This window comes from Ammospiza caudacuta, chromosome Z, assembly GCF_027887145.1.
Source record: "Ammospiza caudacuta isolate bAmmCau1 chromosome Z, bAmmCau1.pri, whole genome shotgun sequence".
In the NCBI taxonomy this organism is placed as follows: Eukaryota; Metazoa; Chordata; class Aves; order Passeriformes; family Passerellidae; genus Ammospiza; species Ammospiza caudacuta.
Genome location: NC_080632.1, coordinates 35,849,373 through 35,875,926, shown reverse-complemented (window position 1 = coordinate 35,875,926; position 26,554 = coordinate 35,849,373). Strand labels below are relative to the sequence as shown.

General features: G+C 35.4%; 1 protein-coding gene across 1 annotated transcript in view; it reads left to right on the top strand.

Moving 5' to 3' along the window:
- CNTLN (centlein) overlaps positions 1 to 26,554 on the top strand; it is a 199,414-nt gene that overhangs the window by 124,106 nt on the left and 48,754 nt on the right. The window contains 6 exon segments of the mRNA XM_058824396.1: positions 9,849 to 10,013; positions 13,267 to 13,314; positions 13,316 to 13,365; positions 14,976 to 15,102; positions 16,695 to 16,823; positions 17,176 to 17,361. Coding sequence (XP_058680379.1) covers positions 9,849 to 10,013; positions 13,267 to 13,314; positions 13,316 to 13,365; positions 14,976 to 15,102; positions 16,695 to 16,823; positions 17,176 to 17,361 — 705 coding nt within the window.

Below are 26,554 nucleotides of genomic sequence, written 5' to 3'. Positions count from 1 at the left end.
ATAATGCACATTTTCTCTCTAAGGACACTGAAGATGGCTGCCAGGAGAATCTTTTCTTTATTTAAACAAAAATTTTCAGGAATATTTTCCTTATACTATTTGGTACATGTGCTATGTTTAATGTATTCTTGACATCTTAATGTATTTCTTATTTAGCAAATAATTTTTTTGTCCCCATTCTCAAAATGGAAGGTCTTTTTTAAAAATAACTAGCACAGGAAAGATATCTTAATTGAGGAGTTTGAACTCTAGAAGCTCAAACTAGATATTGAACTAGAAGCTAGTCCTTGAAACTTCTTGGACTCAAAGTCTTCTTGGACTCAAAGTCCTCCTTTTCCTCCATGCATTTTATTACTCTCTGGTTTCCAGTAAGATTTTATCAGTGATTAGAAAGGAGGACCAGTAACAGGTCCCACATCTTGTCCTTCAAGAACAAGTGTTCTTTTGGACTCCTCTGGATTTCAGAAGAGAAATCTTCACCAGTTCTGCACTGATAGATCTGAAAAGCACCAGTTTGCTGTTTGACCTTATTATTTTACCTGTCACACAGTGCGATTTCTTTGTCTAGATTGTTTTGCACAAAGGGAATTGGCATTTTTGTTGGAGCTTGCATCTTACTCAAATTTTCTCATTCTCACAGTTCTCTGTTTAAGCTTATGTATTCAAAGGTAATGCTTGTGCTCTGTTGTCCTGGCTACTCCCTTCCACTACAGGAAGAAATTTTGAAACATACCTCCATAGCCAGGATTACAAGCCATTCTTATCACTTTACCAAGGATTATGCATAAACCTTCTTAAAGGGTTTTTTTTTTTTTTTGTAATTTGTTTTTGTTGTTGTTGTTTTGATTGGTTGGTTGATTGCTTTATTTTGTTTGGGGGGAATTTTTGGACTTTCTAGGCATAAAGGAATGGGAGTCAAGAACCAAGACATCTTCTACAACAGTAGGAAAAAAAACTTTGCAACAAGAATGCCTCTGAGACAAGAGAACTACCTGAGATTCCTTTTAAAAAATACATATCTACAGTGTTTCTTCTTTGAGATTGTCTTAATTATTCTCTGTCTTAGACTATCCATTGTAGTAGAGAATGAGTGCTAATTCCCAGGATTCTATGGCTTCCCTACCAAAGTCAGACACTCTTACTGTCCTTGTAACTCAAGGGGAGAATTTTGTAGTTTTGACAAGGTGCTGGTTTGCCTGAAACGCCTGAGCCTTATGGACTTTGTAACTGCTAGAGGAGGTAGAAGAGTATTTATCCTTTCTTACTGTTTTTTTGTATAGTCTGATTTGCTCTCCTAAGGCTTAATTGGGAATTAATGAGGTAGTCATGGACTGTTCCCATGGCTTGTATCATGTTCAGGTTTACTGTGCATCACTCCATTCTACTTCTGCTGCCTAATGTGCCAAGATCTTCAGTTCCTTTCTCAGTAGTGGAGACTGACTAACCATAGCCACAGCACATATCACGAGATTCTCAGGCACTGGGAAAGCATCTGCTCTTTGGTGGCTGAACTGTACACAGTCTTCTCTTTATTTTTGAGCTGAAAGTTCATCCTGTGGTCTTTAGGGTATTGTGTACACAAAATGGGTCATTTTCTCTGTACTCTTATCATGGTAAAACCAGCAGAAGAGAATGAGGGAACTACTGAGTAGCTGTAGGTCTCGTTCAAGCTGGGATTTAGAATTGCAGTGCTGTCCTAAAACTGTTCATGTATGAGAAAATAATAAATTGCCCAAGTGAGTCATAATGTTGATGATAATCGTGATAAAAGAAAGTATATGTCACTTTATGCATTAGACTGAAAACATGGCTTTTTCATGTGATGGTCTCTTCAGATATTAAATAAGTAAAAATAGTATATAAATAACATAGTAATATAAAGAATATTTTACCCTAAACTGTTCATTTATGCCTGTAATTTTAGCAAGGGTTCTGATGATAATATAAATTATGAATTAAAGATAAGACTGTGGAGGTTCATTTACAAGAATCCAGGGATGAATTACTAATTTAATTTATATGAAGCACATTTTAGTGATAATTTTTAAATGCAGTTCATTATTTTGAAGAATATTCCTGTCCTCCCCATGATGTTTGTTATCAGCTTTCTTGTACCTCTCAGAAGTGGTTAGCAATGTCTTTGTTTAGTTTTATAAAAATGTAAATAATAATATTTGTATAACATCACCTTTATGTGATTAGAAAAATTCCTTCCAGGTACTTAATAGGTTCTTTCCTACAATTCTTTGTTGTTTATTTCTATGTTTCTCATTCTCTGTGAGAACAAAGAACTTCTCCATTACCTAAGTATGTTAATACAATTTATATTTAAAATGTTTTGCTTTTACACAGCTATCTGCATAAAAACAAATGAGAAGACCTTCTGAGGACATTTTTTCTGCTTTTATTAATATCTGAAGTGGCCAAAAATGAGATACTTAAATAATTGAACAAAATTAAGCATAGAGCTATCTTTTTACATTTTGTTCCTTGAATATTGCAACGAACTTCTGAGAATGCCTACAGCCTGCTTACATGTTAGTAATTTTTATGTTAAAATAGTTACATCACTTTCTCAAAGTATGTTGAAAGAGAATAGTCTTTTACAGTTGAAAATCTGAAATTTGAGTAAAGGAAAATAATATATAAAGAGTAATATGGGAGAGGGAACAGCTTTCCCTACAAGTACAGATTTCCTGCCCACTTACATTAGAGATACAGAAATATTTCAGTAGAAAATGGCTCAGTCTCTAAAACACATGGAAATGGGGAGAGGTTAAATTAATATTTCACTATTCTTTCAGTTCTTTTGTTTTTGGGGTTTTTTTCCCTCTTATATATTCTCTTAAAAATAACTTTCATTTCTAAAGATATAAAGCTATATGCTTTGGAACTAAGTGGGTAAATCAAAAGAAAGTTTAAACACAGTCTTTAAAATAGCATTTTCATTTTGGTTTCTCTGTATTTTATGTGAGTTATACAGAAAACAGATGGAAGCATTATTAATTTTTTCCCCCAATGAGTTTTAGTGCAGCATATTTGTATGTGTTATCTGAAACATATGAATACTTAGTATTGCTGCTGTTAAATTTGTAATGAGTTGTAGGGATTGTGAAATTCCCTGACTGGCTCTCATGCAAGCAGTTCATTTGCAGTGCTTAGATGTGTTAAGATTAAGCAGGGGGAATATGGCAAGCACTATCCCTGACCCTAGATGAAAAATTCAATCTTTATGAGTCTGCCCCAACTCTCATGTTTGGTGGAAATCAGATAAATACTGTCTAGTTTTTAAAAAAAACCCATGCAGTAAAACCTGGTCCTAACTACAAAAGATTGCATGGATACCATGTCTTATATTGAAAATTCTCTAGTAAGTATAAAACCATGGAAGTCTTGGAGCAAATTTTATGCATCAGCTGGAAGTCTTTCCCTGTATATAACATTACTTGATGTGCACAGCATGTTAGGTGTTGGAATACTAGTATTTATTAGTATTTTTTAAAATAGCAGTGGTGGAAACATGAAAACATTGATTTTGACTTCAGCCACATCTTCACATCTGGCTTCCCATAATACTCAGATATTTTCAAACAGGCAAAGTGTCATGAAATATCTCCAGTTATATTTTCATTTTTAATTTATTTGTAGTAAAATGTTTTAATGAACCGGGATGTGTCTGGCAGATATTAATCCTTCAAATAAGTTCAAATATAGTATATACTGAAACACTGACTATTTTTATTTTTATTAAATATTGTTTTCTTCCAGTTCTGTAGTTTTTCTGTTTAAATATTAAGGCCTTTCAGACAATGTCCTGCACATCTGTATATTTTGTCAGTTTACATCTCCATATTGGAAAATCAATCGCAACAAAAATTAAATCATGCAGTTGTGATCATATAATTGATCATTATGAAACTACTTGTGTAAGTACTGTTAAATAAATAGTTAATAGTCCTTATATTCCCTTGAAATTTGCAAGGACAGATGGAGTGCAGCATCTGCTTTAGTATGAAAGCAGGATAGTGTTCTTAATACGTACGGAAATTAGACATGGGATGCAGCAATGTTTACTTGTACAGAGACATGAAATTGAAGTGATAGAAAATGAAGGCTAAATTAGAATTGCTGCAGGACAAAACCTTTATCTTTGAATTGGTATAATCATTATACAGATGACATATATCAGAAGCAGTTTCATCTTCTTAAAAAATATGATTTGTATTATTACTAAGTTTTTTTCTTATTTTCCTTAATTTGTTTGAAAAATCATTGGTTGCACAGTTCTGTACTCAGACTTGTCTCTTGTTAGAGGAGCAGTTAATTTCTTGGAGAATTGGGCCCAGAATACTTTACTCCAATTCATTTATATATGAGAGTTGTATATTTCTCTAAAATATAGTTACATTTTCTGCTCTTGATCTATCTGATATTATTAGTATTTAGAATAAGAGAAAAACAAACGAAAATTAAAAAAGAACCTGTCTGGACTGATTCTGTTGATTTTCTTTTTGTATTATTTAATAAGTTGCTATTGCAATGCTAGGTTTTATAAGTTATAAATAAATTTAGCTATAGATCAGCTGTAAGTACCTGAACTAAAATTATGTGTAAAACCTTTGTTTCTGAAGTGTTAGCAAATAGCCCTTTATAAGTGATGATTGATCAGTAATAGTACTTGTTTTAAGAAGACACTCAAAATCTTTGAGTCTAGAAGTTCTTGTTAGTGATTACAAGTGTTTTTCCAATACTAGCTGAATTTATAATTTGTATATGTGAAAGGGCAATTCCAATGTAAATGTTGCTGTTATAAAGCAGACGAACTGCAATTGTGTTACCACTATCAATAGACCAAATGTTTTTCTTTAGTAAAATACCTGAGATGAGAAATGTACCTCTTATCTGCTGGTTAATGTCTGTACTTCTCTTCGGGGAACTAATTTAAACACTTCATGAGAGATTGACATTTTCAGTACCTTAAACATCCTTAAAAGCTGCTTTGTTCACTGCAAACCATATTTAGTATGACCTCATAATAATGTAGCACACCTCAAGTGTCATGCCTGTCTTTACTATGCACTTTGGAGCTGTGTTCATCTATACTAGACAACTGCACTTCAAGGAAAGATATTTTTTTTTGCTTGATAGGCAATTAGCAGTAATTAGGAAGATTCACTTCAGTAAGGTGTCAACATGAGATTGTCTTAAAAAGTTGAATGTCAGTGGCTTTAAAAGAGGGTTCTTTTCCCTGACACATAGGTATGGCATGTGAAACATGAAATGTTAATTTAACTTTTCTGCTTATTATTCATGCACAATATTATTTTGTCATTCAGATACTACACTGACAGAGTGCAAAGGGTGTTAAAATAGTGCTGCTGGAATAAAAAGAGGATTAATCTACCATTGGCCAATTAGCCAAAGGGTACTTAATGGTCTCTAAAGGCTACTGAAGTCTAACAACTAGCTAAAGCACTGGCAAAAAGTCCTCTATATTACCTTCATTTATTTGACATTTTGTGGAATAGTCAGCTCCTGATAACTGCATTTGGCTGAAAAAAAAAAAATACTACTAAATGATTCAGTAGATTTTACCAAAATTTCAGAAGGACAAATGACAAAAAAGTTTCTACATTTTACAGGAAGTTTGTTTTGCTTTTTGTGGGGGGGGGGTCTTTGTTTCAATTTAGGGATGGGATATTAAGTCACCACAGACTTCTGTTTGATATTTTGTCTTCATGTCTAGAATACTAAGTAATCAACCACTTACAGCACTTGCATGAAAAGAACTTTGATCGAGGATTTGAAGTTATTTGCCTTTTCTCTATATGATCACATTAAGTATTCACCATAGCTTTTTAGTCTGGTATATATCTTTTCAGATAGCTACATATAATATTTATTAATTTTTACCTTTTTTTCCTATGACCCATCAGGCAGAGGAAGATTTTTGATTCAGAAGTAGTGGGATTGACACAATAAGTTGGATATTGTAAATAGGTTTATCATGATGTTATAATAATATTCGAGAGAATGAGTAAAAACATAAATACCTAGCTTTCTGCTTGCAAGCATGCTTTTAAAAGTTCTGTTATGTTTTATGTGTACAACGAGTACTGCTTATTTTGTATATTTTTCATGATCAAGCAGAAACTGTGCAGAAACAGTGTTCTATGTAAAACATTTATAGAAACATTTAAATTCTGACAGAACTTTGTATAGGAGCCATGCATATAGCAAAGCTATTACCTACTGTAGGAAGGTTTCTTAGGAGAAAAGTGAGTGTTAACTTCAGTTTATTTACAGACATAGCAGTGTTTGCATCTACCAGGATTTTAGGGAAGGTTCGCAGAAAATGGGATTTGTCACATCAAAGTATATTAGCTTTATTTTACAAAATGAGTAGTAAGATACGATTATGTTGCTGCTTAAAAACGCATCAAGAATGCCTGATTTACATCCTGGTTTATAATTTTTATATAGTATATTTTGCAAATATAAATGTGGGGGATTGTGTGCCTTCAGTAGCAGTACAGTATCAGCTCCTTCCAACAGGAATGTTATATTCATACATGCCAGTTGCAGTAGAATAGTGACTTCTGTAAAATGACCTCAAAGCCCCTTATGGAGTGATTGTGATGCCAGGGAGCAATAGGCCATAGCAGGAACTTCCTGTGTTAACCCATTGGGCCTTCCACACAGCTGTGAGCAGAGAGTTTACAGTGAACAGCCTTGCTGAGTCACTGGAAGTTTTATACTGACTACATAGAAACCAAATTTTCATCACTTACTCCTTTGTGAACAGCGGTACAGAGTGTCATGGGTATACCAGGAGCAAGGAGATTAAGATAGATGGATGTTAAAGTATTGAACCTATAAACATCTGTTAAGCCAAAAACACTCTGGAGGAGGTGCAGCAGACAAAGGCCGCTACATCATAGAGGAACAGCAGTAGGCTCCCTTTACCAACATCTGGTCCAGCTGATGTTTAAGATTCTTCTACCTTTCATCCTGGTGACCTCTTCCCCTGGAGTAAATTCTTTTTTCTCTGTCATTCAGGATTTGTGTCCGTGGTAGCGCACGCACAAAACTTTTGTTGTGTCTGAAAAAGAAAAGAATAATTAAAAACTTGACCTAAAGAATAGGCAGTGGTGAAGAACGCTAGGGTAATGAACTTGTTTCCTAAGTAAATGCAAGGAATATCTTTTAGACATAAATCTCTTCATAGGGCATGGGGGCTGTTTTTTGCATCCCACATGGATTTAGATAGAATTTTCTCATAACTGTTCAATAGATCAAAAATAAAATAGTAATGCAGTAGAATTATCAATTCTGTAGTACTTTTACAATATCTACAGCAGTATTAAAAGACAGGTTATGTGAAATGTCTGATTGCAATTGCATGCCTGTCTGCTTTTGCAAGTTGGACCCTTGTACATCGTATGCTACCTTGACTCCATCCATATTTCTTATGCTGTTTCTGAATTTATGTAGATTCTTATTTTAAAATCTTTTTTTCTACTTCCTTAAGTAGTTTCTCTATCCAACTGTCATCTTTAGTACCTGTCCCTTGAATACCTTTTTTTTTTGAATGTATTTTCTATAATTTTTGAGAATGTAGCCAGTGCAATTCATGTTGTTTTAGAACTGATGCATATTGTCAGCAGCAGTAGCCTAAGAAACTTCTGAGAGTCATGAGCTATATTGGGCAGATACGGGCATTTCTAATTTTGAACAGAGATATTGATCTAGCTATGTTTTTTTTTTCTTTTCTTTTTATGAATAATTTATTATAGAGACACTGAATCATGAAATTCTGCATGTAGAAATATTGGTTATACTGGACAAATTAACATAATCTTCATATTTTTCTATACTATGTTCTTCTGTATTACTGCTGGTTTTTCTTATTGAAATGGTCCATATTTTGTCTTTTACTCTGCAAATGTAGTAATTATGAGAATATCAGATTAAGGAATAGTCAATTAGAAAATACAATATTGCTCTCTTGTTTCATAATGACAGCAGACACACACAGGAATGGAAAGATTAACTCCTTTACTAAGAACAGTACTTACCTCGGATACATATGTAAAATGACCACTGACTTTAATAAGTGCCCTTGGTGAATATGAAATAAATACTGTTAGATTTTTAACTTTAAATACCAAATGAATTTTCCTTGTACCGATGATATTTTTTTAGGGTAATGCAAAATATACAAGCATTCTTTTCTCATTCATAATGGGAATTACTGTGGCTCTCTTTTATCTGTATATATGATCTTCAGATAGTCATGTGAGTGTATGTTTTTATAAACACGTCTATGATTTTTTTCCTAATGATGTCAAGCTGTATAAAATCTAATTTGTAAATTAAATCATAAACTGCTTGAGAATAGAATACTTAACTTTCACCTTTTTTTGTGGATTTTTTTTGTTTGATTATAGGAGCGGGGTTTTTTGTGGATTTTTTGGGGGGTTTGGGGTTTTTAATGTTTGTTTGGTTTTTTTTTTTTTTATTTATGGTTGGGTATTTCGTTTGGCATCAGCATATAATCAAGCACATATTTAGTTATTTCAAGCTGTCATGTATCTTCTCATGCTACTGATCAGGATTCTTCACAAAGTAAGGGTTTTTTTTTTTTCATTTTGAGGTATTTCCATACCACTTTGTACAATTGTTTCTTATGTTAAGCTACTGTATTACAGTCTTACATGGAATAATAAGATAGCATTTTAATAACCCTTGTAAGCAGCAGAGAGCTGTTAGGCCATTGTTGGCTTTCAGCTGACTACAGTTTTGTGAAAGTTAATCACTAGCATGAAGATTATTTCTGTTCCCCTTTTTGCAGAACAACATTCAATATTATTTAAATTAAAGCAATTATTTAAAACATTACTTCTGAAAGGAGTAATGTGAAATATATTGGTACAAAGATTGAATAAGTCTTGTCGGTCAAGTGCAACAGGACTGAGAGTTTGTTTGCATGATATTTGTTTGAACTAAATCCCTAACAAGGCTCGTCTGCTAATTGGACTTAGCATTTATGTTGCTAAGTGAGAAGCATTTTGGCTGCAGTATAGGGTGGTAAGAACTACTCAGTGGAATAAAAAACTAACATCTGTTATCCTGTCCTGCTCCAGCTTGTCTTTTACCACTTAAGTACTTCAGCCCTAGAGTCAAGGTTATGGAACGTGCAGTTCTCTGGCTATGGTGCATATATTGAAAGGGATGAAATAACACATAGGTAAAGACCAGCCAACCAGGAGATAGTTAGTGCAGCTGGTCCACTTTGCTTTAACCTCTACAAGCCCTACAAATATCAAAACAAAAGCCAAGAGAAGGGTGTATGCTTTAAAGCAGTTGTCAACACAGCAATTGAAGTGAGCTTACAGTGGTCACCATTATAACAGATTGGACTTTTAACTACCCTGAATTCACATTGGTATCTAAGACAACATGGTATTCATATTCTATGTAGAAATAATTGCTGAATTCCAGGAAGGCTCTAGGTAAACTTGTTTCAACAGTAACTGCTATTACAATTTCATATGATAATTTTTGTTTGTTGTAGTTAAAACTGCAACATATTCAATCAAAATTGAATTATTTTGCCTATAATTTTAAAATAATTGCTTGTTTCCAATGGTAGTATATTTCTTTTTTGCTGCCAGATTTGATCTTTGCCTGTACTAGAGAATTCAACCAACAGCCATGCAATATAATTACGGGTGATATGTACAGTTGCATTCCTCTTGAATGCTGAACTGGAGAAACATCTCATATAATCAAGCAGAAATGTTTTTAGGATGAAATTGTGATTGTTTATTCTCTTTGTAAAACAGATTTTGACCTCCAACATGGCCAAGTGGCAACAGGAGAAGGAAGATCTACAAGGAAAATTAAAGTTGAGAGAACATCTGTCTCAAACTGCTGACAAGAGTGAAGCCGCACCAGCTCCTTCAAAGAACATTGATTTAGAGATGAAACAGCTGCAGTGCAAACTAAAGGTGACAGAACAGATTATCTAGTGCTGAGGATAATTTGTATGAGCAGTAGTTCATAACTGGGTCAAGCAGGCATGCCTATACTCCCATATGCCTATCATTTGTATATCATAGCCAATGATTAGCAGCTTAGGTGTTAGATTGCCTTTGATGGTAAGTAGAAATGTATTCATAGACAGAACTAAAAGTTCTAAAACAATTTCTGCAGATCAAATAGGCCAAACAAGGAGGCTGGGTTTTCACACAATGATTAAGGAGATCTTGTTGGAAGGTGCTGTGAAATTGGTTTAATGAGAATTCAGTTGATTCCTTTCTTCATCTAAGAAGGAGAAAAGCAATAGCTGTATGTGAAAGTGGAGCAAAGAATTTGCAGCAGTGTTGTGTGTGTGTCAGTGGTGTCTTTGTCTTTGTCTTTAGAGAGACTTTTTAATTATTTTGTATTTGTGTAGATTAGCTGCTAGGAAAATACTGACTGGTTGATGATTTCACTTTTCATTCTTGGGTGATTTTGTTGCATGTGAATGATGCAGAGACTTGACTGTGTTGTTCTGAAAGGTTTCTCAGCAGGTGGCCTGGCTCAAACATATTACTTCTTCTTCTCTTCTATCTGGAGGAAATATATTTGCAACAGTATGTCTTCAAGTTTTTTTTTCCAATTGTTTTCTGTTAAATAGTGGAGGAAAGAGAAAAGGTCAAAATGGTGCAGCTTCGTGGTGCTAGAAGAAACTCGACAGTAGCAAGAAGTCTGCCAAAGGATCAGCTCGGAGAAAAGGCTCTGTTACATGGTCAACGTAGCTGACTCTAAATGCTGGATTAGCTGTGCTAGCACGGGAGGTGTGGGTAATGCTCAGACCTCTGAGCTCTTGATGGTAATCATGGTATTACAGATCGTGGCTATTGCACACTGGATACGTAACATCTAAATTCAGGGATTAGTAAAGGTAGGTCACATTGATAAAGAGATGAGGCCAGCAGGGAGTAGCCATTAAAAGGCACATAAATTGATCTGCTTTAATTATGAGAAAGAGGTCTTAAAACCATACACACTGTCTTCTTGAGTATTGTTTTTAGTTTTGGGATTAAATAATCTGCTTCTGTTGCTATTAATTAGGGTTGTACCTTTTAGATGAGTATCTTCATTATCCATTATCCAGAAACCTAGCAGTCAATTGATCTATGCAGGTAGGAAAAATTTTAAAATGAGGATTTATTTTTTAAAACAGTTTAAGAGTAACACCCGTGCTAGAAGCCTACTCTGTTTGTCTGCCAAATGTGAACAGCAAAATAAATTGCTGAAAAATCAAAGGTTTTTTTGTTTCTGCAGCAGTGGAAATATTTAGCAAGCATATATAAATCTGATATCAAAAATACTAGCATGACTTTTAATTCCTTCTTAAAGATATATTCAATTTTTAATGAAAAAATAAATCATGTATGCAAAACTATACTTGGGATGGAGATAGTCTGTGACCCCCAAATGTATGTAGTAGAGTAAATTCACTGTTTTCTGAATTGGATGAGAGTTTTGAATATTAAGAGCTCAAAAACTACTTAAATCAAGTTTCTGAAATTCTTAACTTTATTTAAAGCTAGTTTAAGTCCTGCAAGCCATTTCTTAGCAGAAAAATTTGACAAAGGGTTTTCAATTATTGTTCCAGGCTTTCTAGCTGACTTAAAGGTGAGACACATAGTTATTCTCCTGAATATCTGAATGTCTAAGCAGCAAAAGCTTTCATTATAGCTCAAGTGTCCAAGTACCTGGCCTTGCTGGTTAATTTTTTTTCCTTAGCACTGTCTTTGCAGTGCTTGTTTACATTGTATGTAATGACTCCTTGTATCTTTGCCAACAGGAAGAAATGTGTTAAGTGTGTGTGGTGAGTTCAGAAGCAAAATACCGTAAGCATATGTCTTTGCCTCTGAATGTGTGCAGAGGCCCACCTAAGTACTCAGGTTCATGTCTGGTGTGGAAACCACGCAACTGGGTGCTCTACTTTACACTAATGGAACTCAAGCCCCACAAACAGGTCTCAGGAAACTCAGGAATATTCTGCTAGCATACCACATTTTAACAATTTTCTGGTTATACCTCACATTATAATAATAGTAAATAGACTAGACAAGTTATTAAGAACAATATTTTACATCTAACTATGCACACAAGAATATATACTCCCCTTGAGGTGCACAGAGTTATGTGCAATACTCCCATTAATGTTAATAGGCATTACAATTCTGCACTGAGCAGAAAAATTCTCCTGAAGTATCATTGTTTACAGCATGTCTGATCTGTTTCCTTATTGTTTATACATAGTGAGTAACAAGCTGTACTATGGTGGCTAAATCCATATACATATAGGCAGATACATACTTGGTGCATATGCTTAATATGTATCTTTTGGCAACACCCTTTGGAGTTCTGAAATATCTCTATGTGGTGCGTTTGAACTGCCATTTCAACAATGGCATTCAATGCATATGGTCAGATTGCTGAGATGGCTACTTGGTAAATTTCTTTTTTTTTTTTCCCTGTAGAATGATTCAGTTTTTCTGCATTTAGATCTTGGGTAGATGATATGTGTAATTGCCTGGAGGAATAAAAGCACTTTTTTTCTTATTATATACAAATGAGGAATGGCCAACAACTGTATAAATGTCCTTCACTGGAATGACATGTGCCTGAAAATTAGGATCATGATCATACCTAGTTGTTAGTGAAATGTAGAATTTGTGTTGGTACAGACAAATGGAAATGTCTTTGTCTTGTGCTTTGAATTTCAGGAGACATAAAAGCAACCACTCTTGTAAATAGTCTTGTATTTCTTAATACTTAAAATGAAAGGAATTACTGGACATTCTTTCTGTATAGATGTAATTACTTGTGCTGTAGTAGTGTGCATACAAAGATATAGTTCAAATGAAGATCTAGTCCTGCTTCTCTTCTGTTACATTTTATTCTGACTGTGCTATGCAAGAGAAAATGCCTTCCTGATTGGTGCTTGCAAGTGTCCCCGAGAACATCTAGTAGCCATACATTATTAGAACAATGGAAATGTACCGATTTTCATCAAATTTTCCAAGGAATGTAGTTCAGCTTAAGTGTTTCTAGGAAGTAAGAACACTCCTTTTATACCAGCTAATTTCTAAGAATCTTCATAAAATATATGGAAATTTACTCAGATATTTTTTTCCAAAATTTACTGTTGTCTGTGATCACATTCGGTCTAGTCCATTTATATTTTAATATTTTTCAATATAGAATTCGAACGCTGAGATCGCTAAGCAATCGACCACCATTAAGTCTCTGAAAAAAACGAGTCCGGGCCAAAGAAGGATGGATTCGGGAGCTGCGAGCGAAGCGCGGCGCCTCTTCTCTCCGTTGTGTCTGGTGCCACCCAGTGTCAGCTGTGAAATTGCTGCAGCGCCGGCGGCTCCTCGCTCCTTGGGAGAGCGACGCGTCCTCTTCTCTGCAGCCTCGCACAGTGTTACGGGAACAGCTTATGCTTAAATTGCGGTTTTTATAAACTGATGCAGCTAGGTACAGTGTCTGTATGGCAGTAAGAATACCTTAAGTTGGAACTCAGGCTGTTTTATCCTTGGTGTGAGTCGAAATGAATTCCTCAGCGCTGTTAAACACAGTCTTTCAAATTCCGTAATTCCTTGCCCAGGGGCTAAGAGACATGTCAAGGTTCAGATGCTTAAATAAGATTAAATAGCTAGTCTTATATTCATGAAAAAGTTCAAAAGGACAGTTGTATTTGTTTCTATTTGAATTGATTCAGGTCTGTTATTCATTTTGAAATTCATAAATTGTCAAATATGCAATTGATATTTTTACTCTACCAACACTAACTGATATGATGCTGTTCTTCAAATATATTACCATATCAACTATAAAAAAAGCTGTGTGTACCTGAATTTCTTATCTGCCCAAGGTTTTAACTCCTCTAACCCTGCAGATTTTTTAATTGAAGAAAGAATGCAGTTTTTTTATCTGAAAATAGTTCATTTAAAAAATAGAGAGCCCTAAAAATTATTACATTGTAGATTGGTTTATTTTCTGTTTCAAAGTGAATTTTTCCACCGTAAGATTTCAAATTTAAAATAGTTCTTGGATAGCATGCTTTCTTTATAAAATAGATATTGTTCTTTTATAAGCAGTAAAATATAATAACCAAAATATCAGTAAGAGTATAAAGGTGAAATAGATCAAAGAAATTTTTAGATGCATTGTATTCCTGGGGTTTTTAAAAAATACAATATTGACATTGTATTAAGAGTGTTGATTTCCTGAATATACTGCCATTCATTTTGTTTTCATTGGAAAAAAATCCAGATCTCTGGACATATTTAGGTATTGCTTATGTCTATATTTAAAATATTAATTTGTGTTATAATGGTGGAAGCATTGTATAGGGCATAATTTTCTCATTGAACAAAGATTACTTTTTAGTACACGAGAGTTTTGCAGGTTTTACAAGAAGTTTCTGACAAAAGCTGATGTTATTTCTAGGTTTTGCATTTTATCTCATCTGACACACAGGGATAGGGATTTTTCAACTATTTCTGTATATTACTCAGTTGGAGGAAAGGAGTCTTCCCCATTTCACTTTCTTTTGAAAATAATATTGCAAAAAATAGTGTTTGAATTATTGAGACATCAAAGGAATTTAATTAATTGAATTTTGTGGGCTCAGCGGGTTTGTTTTCCCTTTTTTTGATAATAGTTTCAGTGTTACTGTGATTTCAGTTCAGACAAGCAAAAATCAAATCACAAATATATTGCATATTTAGAAAAAGATCTGTTAATAAGAGACTAAAACTGGGTTTAGTACTTGAGAACCAAGTAAATTGCAAGAACTGCCTCAGCTTTCATTTTTGAAAGTACTGTAATGCTACAGGTAGATTGTCTACTGCCTTTACACCTTTTAGTTGCAGTGACATGCAGTCCAACTTCTTCCTCTGCAGAATATCTGAGTTGGAGAGGGACTTTACTATGAAAAGACACTTTATAGAAGACTTAAAGTCTTGCCTAAAAGCAAATCAAGAAAATGAGAAAATCTCAAATTAAATATTGGAAAGTCTTGAGAGAAAGGTACTTCTTTCTTGCTATTCCTAGTTTTCAAAAAAAACAGAAGCTGGTGGATTTACAGAAGTTGTTTCAACACACTATACATATTAAATCAATATATTGCTTAAAGCAAAGAACATACAGTTAATTGAAGGGTGTAATTCCCTCCACTATAATTTGTATGAAATCAGTATATGGTGATAGCTTGAATGGATTCAGCATAATTTCATTTATCTTTGTTATAGGTGTAATTAAATATTAAAGTATTCAGAACACACAGTTGCAAGGATATGCTGTAAGTAGTGGGATTTAGTTTTATGCACTGTAAGTTCATAAAATATAGTAGACCTGAAACAAGGGTGATTTTACATGACATATGCTAATGAAGTCCATGCATCTCTTCTGGCTGTAGTAGTTAAATGCTTTAATATGTTAATCTATTTTCTACTACAGTGTTATGAATGATTCACAGTTCTTAGCTTAAGTAATTCTAACTGTGCAGGTAGTGCTTGACTTCTATAGCAAATTATTTTCTCCTGCAAAATTTTAGGATGATTTCACTGAAGGTAAGAGAATTTGTGCATGATTTAGCATCTTTCCATTATCCAACTGATGTGCTGCACTTTGGCCTTCAATGCCAGGAAAAGATCATGATATTTGGTTGTCTAACAGGCTGTGCAGCTTATGACCCCAAAATAGACATGAACAACCAGCCAGTTTGCTTTTGTTTGCCTAGAGTGCAAGTGCTTGCTGAGTGACACAAGCACTACTCCTGCTTGCAGTCATACAGCATTTTCAGCTCCAAAGAGAGCTAATGTATAAACCCTCCATGCTAAATATAAGGTGTTATTAAGAAGTCCACAGCCAGAAAGTGAGAATGTTAAGTAAGCAAGGGAGCTAAGGTATGACATGAGAAAAATACCTGGTTTTGGTTTTGGATAAAAGATTTAGCATGAAATTATGTGGTTTAGTGCTTTACTTTGAGTATTTGAAGCACTTCATTTCCAAAGAATCAGATTCCATACATTATTTTGATTATTCCATGTGGAAAATCAGCTTGATAAATTTTACATTATCTTCAGCAAAAGATCAAAGTAATTCCCTGTTACTCAATATTGTCAGGAAAACTTTGTGATTACCACTGTAGGAAAGCTAAACAATTTTTAGGAGCATTGGGTTTTTTTTCATTTTTACCCCCAATCAGTGTTTGCATTAGTTATTCATTATCTAAGAGGCTTTACAGACTATTAACATATTGACAATTTTTTTCTCAGCTGAGTTTGAATGTCTGTGTTTATCTCTGACAAACAAAAAGAAATTAGTGAAAATTGTAGTTTACTCCCTTTTGCAAGTACTGTGAGTCTAAAATATGTATGAACAAATAGCTCTCAGCTTTTCTTTATATTTAATGCCAGTCAAGACTTTATGTAATAAGGTTGTGTGTGAACTGATCTCTACTGGATAAACAGTAGAGATTTATTAAAGTTTGCAATTTCGGAAAAAGATACTTCAGTAATATAGTTGTATATTTTTATGTAATATCGGTATTCTTAGCTCTGATTTTATTCAAGTTTTCTATCTTGATAGTCAGTGCTCTTGGCCTTTCATTATTTCAGGTGAAGGCACTGGCTGATGACAAAAAAGCTTCCATTGACGCAATGAAACAAAGGTTTAATGTAGCTATGAAAGAGACGTCTCGGTATGAGCAGATGTATCACAAAGCCAAGGATGATTTGGAGAAAAAGGTATAATTAGAGTTTTGATGGCTCCACTGTGGAACTTTTTCGTACTTACTTTAAAATGAAAAGTTGCAAGGTCATCAGCTTAAACTTTCAGTACAGAAGGGGGGGAAATAACAGAATAATTGTAATCTGTTTCTCTGACGTAATTCAGTCATACTTCTGAAATTCATATGGACATAATGAATGAAAATGAAATTACTTTTTGCCATGAAATTATATACTCTGTGTTGCAAGTGAAATATTCTGTGATGTCACCCATGGTGTAGGAGGTTGGTTGTTCATTCGTTTGTAATCTGCCATACCTCCCCATCAGCTTTTACCATAGCACTGCTGTGTCTCTGTGGATGTTTTTCAGGATCTCAAGACTACTAAACTGCAGAGAAAAGTGATTGAGATTGAATATGCTATGACTGAGCTTGAATCTGCTGCATCTCAACAACTACATAGCTTGACTAAGCAGAGTACACAGGCTTTGGAAACTATACAGAAGGAGCTGCTGCTCACTAGTGACAAAGTAGAAGAGTTCAAGACATTTGTGAAGGTTTGAATGTTGTTTTTCTTTTGAGTGTTCACCTTAGCAAAGGTACTTTTGATGGAAAGCAAAATGTAAAAGATTAAGCAAGGCTTGGATGCACTCCCTGTTCCAGAACAGTGTTTGTAGTTGCTGCAGTGTTCTGGTGTCAGGTCTGAATAAAGAGAAAGAATCACTACCTCTCTCCCAGACTTTCAAATACTTCCATAACTCTTATTGGTCATCTTTTTATATATGGCTGACATATACTTGGTCCCAAAAGAAAGTGCTTAGTTTTGTATCAGATTATTTTGCAGCAAATAAATTCCCAACACGTTTAACATAATAATTCATATCTATTGATTACTGTGAATTACTGCCTTTTCCATATGCATCTTCATCTTGTTTTAGAAATACTATATAAGGAAGCCTCTATGTTGCAAAATGGAAAGCAGTTTTAAGGACAGTATGTAGAACATTGTTTCCTTATATTCCTTCCAGGGAAATGTTCACAACATCAGCCTAATAGACTTCAGGAAAGGTTTGAACAATGCTCTTGGGCACATGGTGTGACACCTGGGGATGGTGCTGATCAGGGCCAGGAATTGGACTTTGAGGATCTTTGCAGGTTTCTTCCAACTCAGAATATTGTGTGATTTTATTAATGTATACCAACTTTCAAAGAAGGCTATTGTTTATTAGCCGATGAATCAGCTACTTCTCTACTGCTCCTGGATTATGTAGAACTGAGCTGCTTTCAGATATGTTTGAGCAAGGCTGAAGCATTCAGAGTAATGGTATTTTGATGCACTGGAAAAAGCATATAAAGTCACTCTACGTGACAGTGTTCAGACCTTTAGCATTAGCAATGTTCAGACCTTTAGCATTTGAAATCATCCCATGTTCAGCTCTGTTGCTAAGTTCATATAAATTTCCTTATGAAAAAAGACTGAACAATGTTCAATATTGCTTTAGAATCCAAAATTCAAGTAATTCATAAGCTAACTTATCCAAGGTGAAAATAATGATTGGTTTTCATGAAAAAGTCTCTGTTATTTCAAAAACCTAGATATTTTATTTTTAAAGTTTACTATTAAAGTGATTAATATTTTCTGTTTGCCTTTTGATGTAACCGTTGAAAAAGAGGTATAAAACTGATAATTATGCCTGTTCATTCAGAAATATGCTGCCTATTCTTGAACAGACTATAAATTTTCATGAGTTTCTTCTAATACTGAATGCTTACTCTAAGAGGAAGATACAGGTGCTCTTTCCACAGCTGCATGCTTATTTTTGGCTAAATATGGAAAATCCTGAATTAATCTAATGTATTATCTATTATTTTTAATTAGGTACTCCTGTGTCACTGATGATTGAGAGAAGCAATTCAGTCTCCATTCAGCCTGCTATGAGCTTTGGAATGTTTTCACTGAATAAAGTGAAAGCAGCAGTTACAGTGATAGGGAGATAAAAAAATCATGCTATCAATATTTTACATAGTTCCATAATGAAAAGTTTTTAAAAAATTAGAAAATGAGAAAGTAAAAGATCTTCTCAGAGGTAGAAGTAGTGAGCAGGATCTATTAGCAACTATTATCTTAACTTCATTAATTGTTGAAGGAGATGACAGCTTTGTTGTTAATTGCCATGAATATTCATTAGCACTTTTGCGGTTACACTAGATGTGAAAAATGTAAAAAAAAAAAAAAATTGCCCGAATATAAAGAATATGCATGCATATTTCAAGTAACAGTTTTGCTGATTGCTGTTCCTCTGCAGAACAATATTTTAAAAGAAAGATAGTGTCTATAAGCAAACTACTTTGTTTAGTTGGGTGCTAAAATCAGATTTTATTAACAATGTACCACCATAAAATAGTAAAATCCTTAGCAATTCAGTGGAATTATGCAGAATATGACATAAATCTTGTTAAAATATCTCTTATGTATCTGCTGTTATAATGAGATATTGTGATAATACATACTGTAATAAGTAGCAGTAGAGTACAGCTCTTCTTTTGAAGTCTGGTCTGCCTAATTTCTTTTCTCCTGGATAGCTGTCAGGTTTTTGTCCCCTGACCTTGATGCTCACTCCAGTTCCAGTAATTCAAATAGCTTTTTCTATATAGAGATCAAGTTTCACCTATATATATATATCACTTAGGTTAACAAAATTATATGATCCTCTAATCTTTGTCTGCTATTGTGGTCACTTCATAGGTTTTTCTTGTTTTTTAGAGTGCAAGTGTGATTTTCTCCTCATTCTTAAACTGAATGCAGTTACTTTTTCTACCCATTCCACATCTCTTGTGACATTATGTAGAGTTTTTTTTAACATCCAACAATTAAATTGTTTCTGAATTGCTAATTAAGTTGCTGCTAGTTACAGCTATAAATGGGAGAAGAGGGTAACTTCAGAGAAGAGTGTGAGTGTTTACAGCAGGCAGTGTTACTTGCTTTTAAGGTTATTGATAATACAGAACCACAGGGTCCTGGATCTATTTGGGTCAAGATAATAAGTTACAAAACCTAGGGAAGAGGTTTGTGGTAGAAATCTGATATACACCAGTGGATCACTGTGGAGGATGTGATGACTTACTAATTAAGCACATATTTGTAATGGAACGTAACAAAATTTGCATTGCCGTGGTCACCCCAATTTGGGATGCTTACACAATAAGCTAAAGTTGTTTGTTTCCAAAAATATTGAAAGGAATGCTTGTAAACAAAAGTTGCTGTATACAGTATGTTTCAAGGGACTATTGGATTTATTTTTGTTGGTGTGTGGGATAGGAATCAGGTATTTTGTGCAGAATGACTTTCAGAGGGAACCAATGGAGCACCTGAAATAGGTTAATTCAGAGCAGTTCATTTTTCCAAAGCTGTTATGAGGAAGATGTAGGCTAGTAGGAAATATAAATAGAAATTGTGGACTGTAAGAGTATTTTATTAAGTAACAAAAAACCACTGTTTCGTAATTAGATGGTAACTCATTATAAATATCTCTCATTTTGGTAGGAAAGAGAGCAAAATATTTAGAAAGAAATGGCAACATAAAAAAAGTGGAAAGTGGATTATAGATAATAACCTGAAAATATAAGCTCCAATGGAATATAAAAGATGAATAAGATGCTGAAGAAGTCAAGAGGAAATCTTTGGGTAGCAAGGCCAAGAACTGCAGTAAACAGGCAAGATTTACAAATGTACTACTACTAAGGTAGCTATTATGGGGGAGATGTAATCTATTGTTAGCTAAAATAGATTTGTAACTGTGTAAAGACAGAGTGAATAAAAATATAAAATAAATAAAATTAATATGATAAAATAGATACTTCTGGTTTGTGTCTGGAATGAAGTAGGAATGTGTCCAGAATGAAGATGCTGCAACATCCTTAATCTGTTAGTAGCCAAGAGAAGATTTTAAACATTTTCTATAAAGAAGTAGGATTTTTGGATTAAGAATTTTTATAGCTTACCACTTTATAGAGCTGGTTAAGAAATATTCCTCTGTTAAGAAATATTCTTACTGATACTCATTTTGAATAAGTATTCAAGGTTAGTGCATATATATTACAACACTACCTAGAGTCTAAAAGAATGATAATATTGAGTAAATATGCAGAAAAGTCAGTATTGTATGATCATTAATCTGACCTCACTTCTGCATAAAAGACTGATAAGAAATTAAAGTATTAAAGCATGGGAGTTGTTATGGTTTGGGCCTGGCGAAGCCAGAGCCCCATGGGTACACCTTCTCCCCGGTGTCTGCTGTGAGATGTGACCAGGAATAAGCAAAGCAGGTTCCAAACTTAACATAAAGAAAATTTTATTAACTAAGCTACACACAAACAATTACTAAACTACACACAAAAGAAAAGAAAAAAAAAAACAAGGAAAATGAAAACCTCACAAAAACACTCTCCTCCTCCTCCCCCCTAAATTCCCAATACAATACATCCTCCAAAATCACCAATTCTAAGTCCAACACCACCCTTCAGATTAGACTTTCAGCTCCTCAAGAGGAGAGGGAGTCCTTCCGTGTGTCGTGGTGGCCTCTTCCGTCCTTGTTCCGGTGCTCTCACCACCGAACATGGATCAGGGCTGCTTCCAGGGTTGTCTTTTTTTAAGGATGCTTTGTCCAGTTCCAGAAAAGCACAGTATCTCACACTCTCACCTTTGGGACATCCGTCCCCCCCATATTTTATATACCCCCTGGGGCCGAGGGGTACCCACACTGAATCTTCTCTGGCACTGGGACATTTCTCCCCCTGGACTCAGTCTCTGTATCTCACGGAAACATGGCTCTGTCCATGGCTACACAAAAGAGTCCAGCATAAAATGCCACTCCCTCTTCTCCCTTCTTTCAACATCTCTCACTCTCTCTCTCTCCGGTCCAGGCCTTCATCACTCACTCATTTCCTTCGTCCTCCTCCACTGTTATCACACGTCTAGGAAGGGTTAATGTTCTGTAGGGTTTTCATTGTCCAAAGGGGTTTAAAAACTCCTCCAGGCGGCTGGACTCCTGGCTGCACCCCCCCCCCCTCCCATCTCCTCAGCTGGGCTGCCTGCTGCCAGCACATATTTACTGAATTTCAAGGTAACACAGGCTGCACTCTCTCTCTCTCTCTGTCTCTCTGTCTCCAAAAGGGGGGGGGGGGGGGAAGGATGGCTGCCCGATGTCTCTTGTTGCTCTCCACCCTTCCATCCTCTAGGGCCTCCTCACTCCCATGTCTGTCCAGGCCCAGGCCTACCGCAGGGCTGCCCCTCCCCCGCCCAGCGGCAGCGGCTGGACCGGGGGCGAGCTCCGACCTCGGTCCCTCGAAGTCCCAAGAGAGCCTCCCAGGGCCGAAGCTCTGCTTTTAACCCCTGGGTGTTCTCGGAGGTGTGTCCTAAAACCCACTGGCTAGCCCAGGTGCCAATATCAAAATCCAAGCACTCATTGGTTTGACCAGAACATCCCAGAATTCCCCCTTCTTTCTGGTCAAACCACCACAGGAGTATAGTTACACTTGTTAGAGTACCTTTACAGAAAGCAACCTGTATTGAGTAAATCTGTTTTTTTTCTGGAAAGTAGTACAAGTCAGTTGATAAAGGTTACTATTTGTTTCAATATACCTTTTTTAAGAATGTCTGACCTACTACTGAGATGCTCAGATTAAAAAAATAGCCTATGCAGTATCAAAAAATATGTTAAATGCAAAAGTATGTTGAATGGATTAGCTCATGTAGTCGATCTGAAAAATAAATCATAAAATGTAGGTGCTTTTTAGTGTTCTGTAATGACCAGAACTAAACTTGATTATTAAACATTTTCACAAAATTCATATCATGATAAAATTTGTATGTAGTATATATCAAGACTAAGAATTAATAATGAAAGTTGGGCTTTAAATATATCAACTAGGCCAAATAAAGTAGTTTTATTACAGAAAAATGCAGACTACCTGGAAGAGGGATCAGGTGGCTCTGACAGTACTTCAGGTGCATTTTCTAGAGCTCATGTCTTTATCCCACCCCCTGCTTCCTTCAGCACCACAAATTCTCTTTGAATCATACATTCAATTTTTATGGTGTACCATTGCTCAGGATATTCTATAACATGTACTGTCAGATCCTCAGGTGGATCTGCCAGTTATGTGAAGCACAGCAACCAGAGCAAAATGTTCTTTGTTGTGTGTTTGTAGTACTTGTGAGAACTCATGCAGAAAACAGCCAGTGGATAAAATTTAAAAATTGCTATTAAACTGCTTGACTGGATTTCTATAGAAAATATAGTGGAACATACTAGTTTATTATGAAACTTTCTGAATTCCTGCATGAATTCTGTTTTCTGGCATGTTCTATTTTTTTATCCTCCTCTAGGCTTTGAGTGACCATATGTTTCTCTCAGAGGCTTTTGTAAGCCAAGACTCAGTAGTGATATCTCTCCCATTCAACTTGTCCATCAGCAAAACTCACTTTAATCTGTGGTGATGATGCCTGTCTGAGCATGAGAATATGAGAACTTTCCTGACCTTGAGAAGAATTGTTTTGATAAGGCATCTATATTCAGCTATGGTGGTAATAAATAGGTGATGGCAGCTGAATGCTTCGAAATCAGTTGAGTGCACTTTGTACTTCCATACTACCTCTGTCATTTGGGACTTGTGTGCCTTCCACTGAGGATACCCGCTGCAGCACAGAGCACATCTGGTGTGTTCTGGCATTGTTCTTGATAGGTCTCCAGTACAACCATCTGATAAAACTGACTGCCAAAATCAACACCCATGGCAGTTCACTTGGCAAGCTTAATGGATCTAAGCTGGGATCTTACACTCACCCTCTTAAGACAGCTGCCCTCATTTCGGCTACTCAGAGCTGGGCTTAAGCTAGGTGCACTTCCCCCTCACTCTCCTCTTTGACATACATCTATGTTCAGCAGCCACATGTATCAGAGGACCTCTTTCACCTCAGCTTGGCCAAGTGGTGTTCTGCCAGTTACTTGCCATTCAGTCAGTTTACCTTACATCCTGATATATATCAATCTCTATTACCTTTCTGCTGTTTACCTTGAATACTGACATAAGTTTTGCCATGGCATATTTCCTCACTGCTGTCTTGGGCTGTAGTTCAAAATACAGGTTTAGGTAAGTTAATGCTTCTGTTGAAAAGTTACGCCCCTGAGTGAGCCTCTCTCCTCATCTCTGCCCTTACACAACTTCCTCCCTACTCCGTTTTTGAAATGTAATCATAGACATTTTCTGGGTTGATTGTGACCTGGTTCATGAGAATTCAGTTAACCTTCTAGAAGCCCACAACACCAGCTTTTGTGTACCACAGAAGGTCAGAACAGGGACAGGTTTGCATGGTTGTAGGCTGGAGGTGCTGGGACTGCCCCTTAGTGTCAGTGCTAACTGAGAATGCTGTGTAAACTTTCTCCTGTAGCAAACAATTGGTAATGAATGACTAGTCATAATAAAAAATCCTCTTACTTGGCAAATTCTGGTTATTTACTATCGTTGTCTTTTTCTCTTGAACTGTTCTGTGTTGGCTCAAAATAGAGCATTGCTAGGTAATACATTCTTCTCAGAATGGCTGTATAGAGATCATGTCCTATGTGCTCTTTATCTATAAACAAAACTATTCAAAAATATTAGACATAACTGATTGGGTTAGAAGGCACGAATATTTGGGAAATATTCAGTTGGTTTACAACATGAGAGCATCACAAGTACATTGCTACAGTCTTTACTTTCTGTCACAAAGTCAGATCTTCAGATGGAAGGAAATCCTTGCAGGTGACTCTCAGAATTCTCCAGTTACAGTTGGACAGCAAGAGATGCTCTTCATAGAACTTTGCTGTTGCTGAATATATTCTCAAACCCTGTGGAATCATGCAGAATGATAATTTGTTTCTGTATCTGAAAAAGAAGCACATGATGGGCAACTGTAAAACTCAATAATTGGCAAAAACAAACTTTTTGTTGAAATAGAACTATGGTATGCTGTACAGATGAAAACTGGTTTATTTTGAGAATTTTATGCAATTGTATCTGAACTGTGCCAATTTGGAAGTGTTGTTTGACCAAACAAAGATTTCTTCAGTAAGTCACTGGGACATTTTGCAAACAACAGCAGATATTATCACATAAATCAGCACTGTCAGTTTTGATTTGGAAGTGGACATCTCTAATATGACTTCAAGTTGCTAGAAAATTTCCCCCCCCTGAGAACACTTGAGAGCCAAAAGATAAGTATATTTCATTTATTACACTCCAAACTGTCAACACTTTACCTAGAAAAGCATACCCAGAGTGATTATTTTGTATTGTGTGGAGTACATGATAAGTCTGTCAACCTGTGTTCAGTCAGAATCAGCATAATATTTGATTCCAGGAATATGTTCCACCATGACGACAATCAGTAGTCTTACCTGTAAAATACACACCTTAAAAGATGGTATCCTATATGAAAATCAAAATTTGTGTAACTGAGAAAATCTCACCATTAAAAAAAATTAGGCATTTATTGCTTCTTCTTCATTGTACAGGCTACATCAAGAAAAAAAGTAGAAACACAGCTTTTATTATGAAATATCAACATTTCTTGGTTCTGAGAAGAAATTGGTGATAAATTAAGCTAATCTCCATCAGGATTACTCTGCATCTGGGATTTAAGCAAATTGAATCAGAGGCCTGAATAGTGACAGTGAATATCTATTAGGCTGTAAACAGAATAATAGGCCTTGTGAATTTTAATGAATTAAGTGAATAGCTGAATTCTTATGGTTTACAGGAGGCATATGGTTAGTGATACATACAGTGTGCCAGGAACTGCATATATCTGTAGATGTCTCAATGGAAAAAATCTTGATAAATAAAATGGAAGAATAAAGAGGAAGATGTTGAAAAGCATGTCCATACTGTATTTATTCTTTGCTTTTTAGACTTCAAAGGATAGCACTCTACTTTGGTTTTTTGACTATGATAGATAAAGACCATAACAGATGCAGCTTAAGATATATTGAATGTTTATAAATCTTACTTGTTATCTAATTCTGTATTAAGAATTTAAGGATGTTGATTTAGATGATTCAACTATGTAACCAAGTTGTAAGGTATGTTGGTTTTTTGTAGCTATGCATGTATATCTCATGCAAAGTTTAGATGCATATCTGACATACACAGGTGATTTTGTTGATAATGGGGCTATTTTCATTCTTCCTAGAGTGCAAGAGAACCATTTTCACAGAGCGTGACTCTATAACTCTAGATAGCGTGTGAACAGATCCAACAAACTTGAACTGAAGACTGTTTCCACTGATCTTCAAAAAAATTCCATTTGTGCCTCAATAAAAAACTAAAAACTGGAGAGCAGAGTTCAGCAGAGAATAGGATTGAAACAGGATCAGCTGGATCATCTGGGTGCTGCTTGGAGACTCTGTACTGCACTTCCAGGAAGTGTCTAGATCCATCTGGGATTTCTTTAAATGGATTGGAGAGACTTCTTTTTAAAGTTCTTACTCCATTCTCTGCTGGACATAGAAAGGTGCTTTGTTTAAAGAAAATGGCCAGTTTGGGGTCTGAAAGACAGAAACAATGTTGACTGGAAGAAGGAATGACTGGAAGACTTCAGGGGTGGACACATGAGTACATACTACAGGCTCTAGGCTTAAAGTGATTAGAAACCCTTTTTGGCAAAAAACCAAGAAAACCAGAAAAACTTGGAAAGGAGGTAAAAGGTCT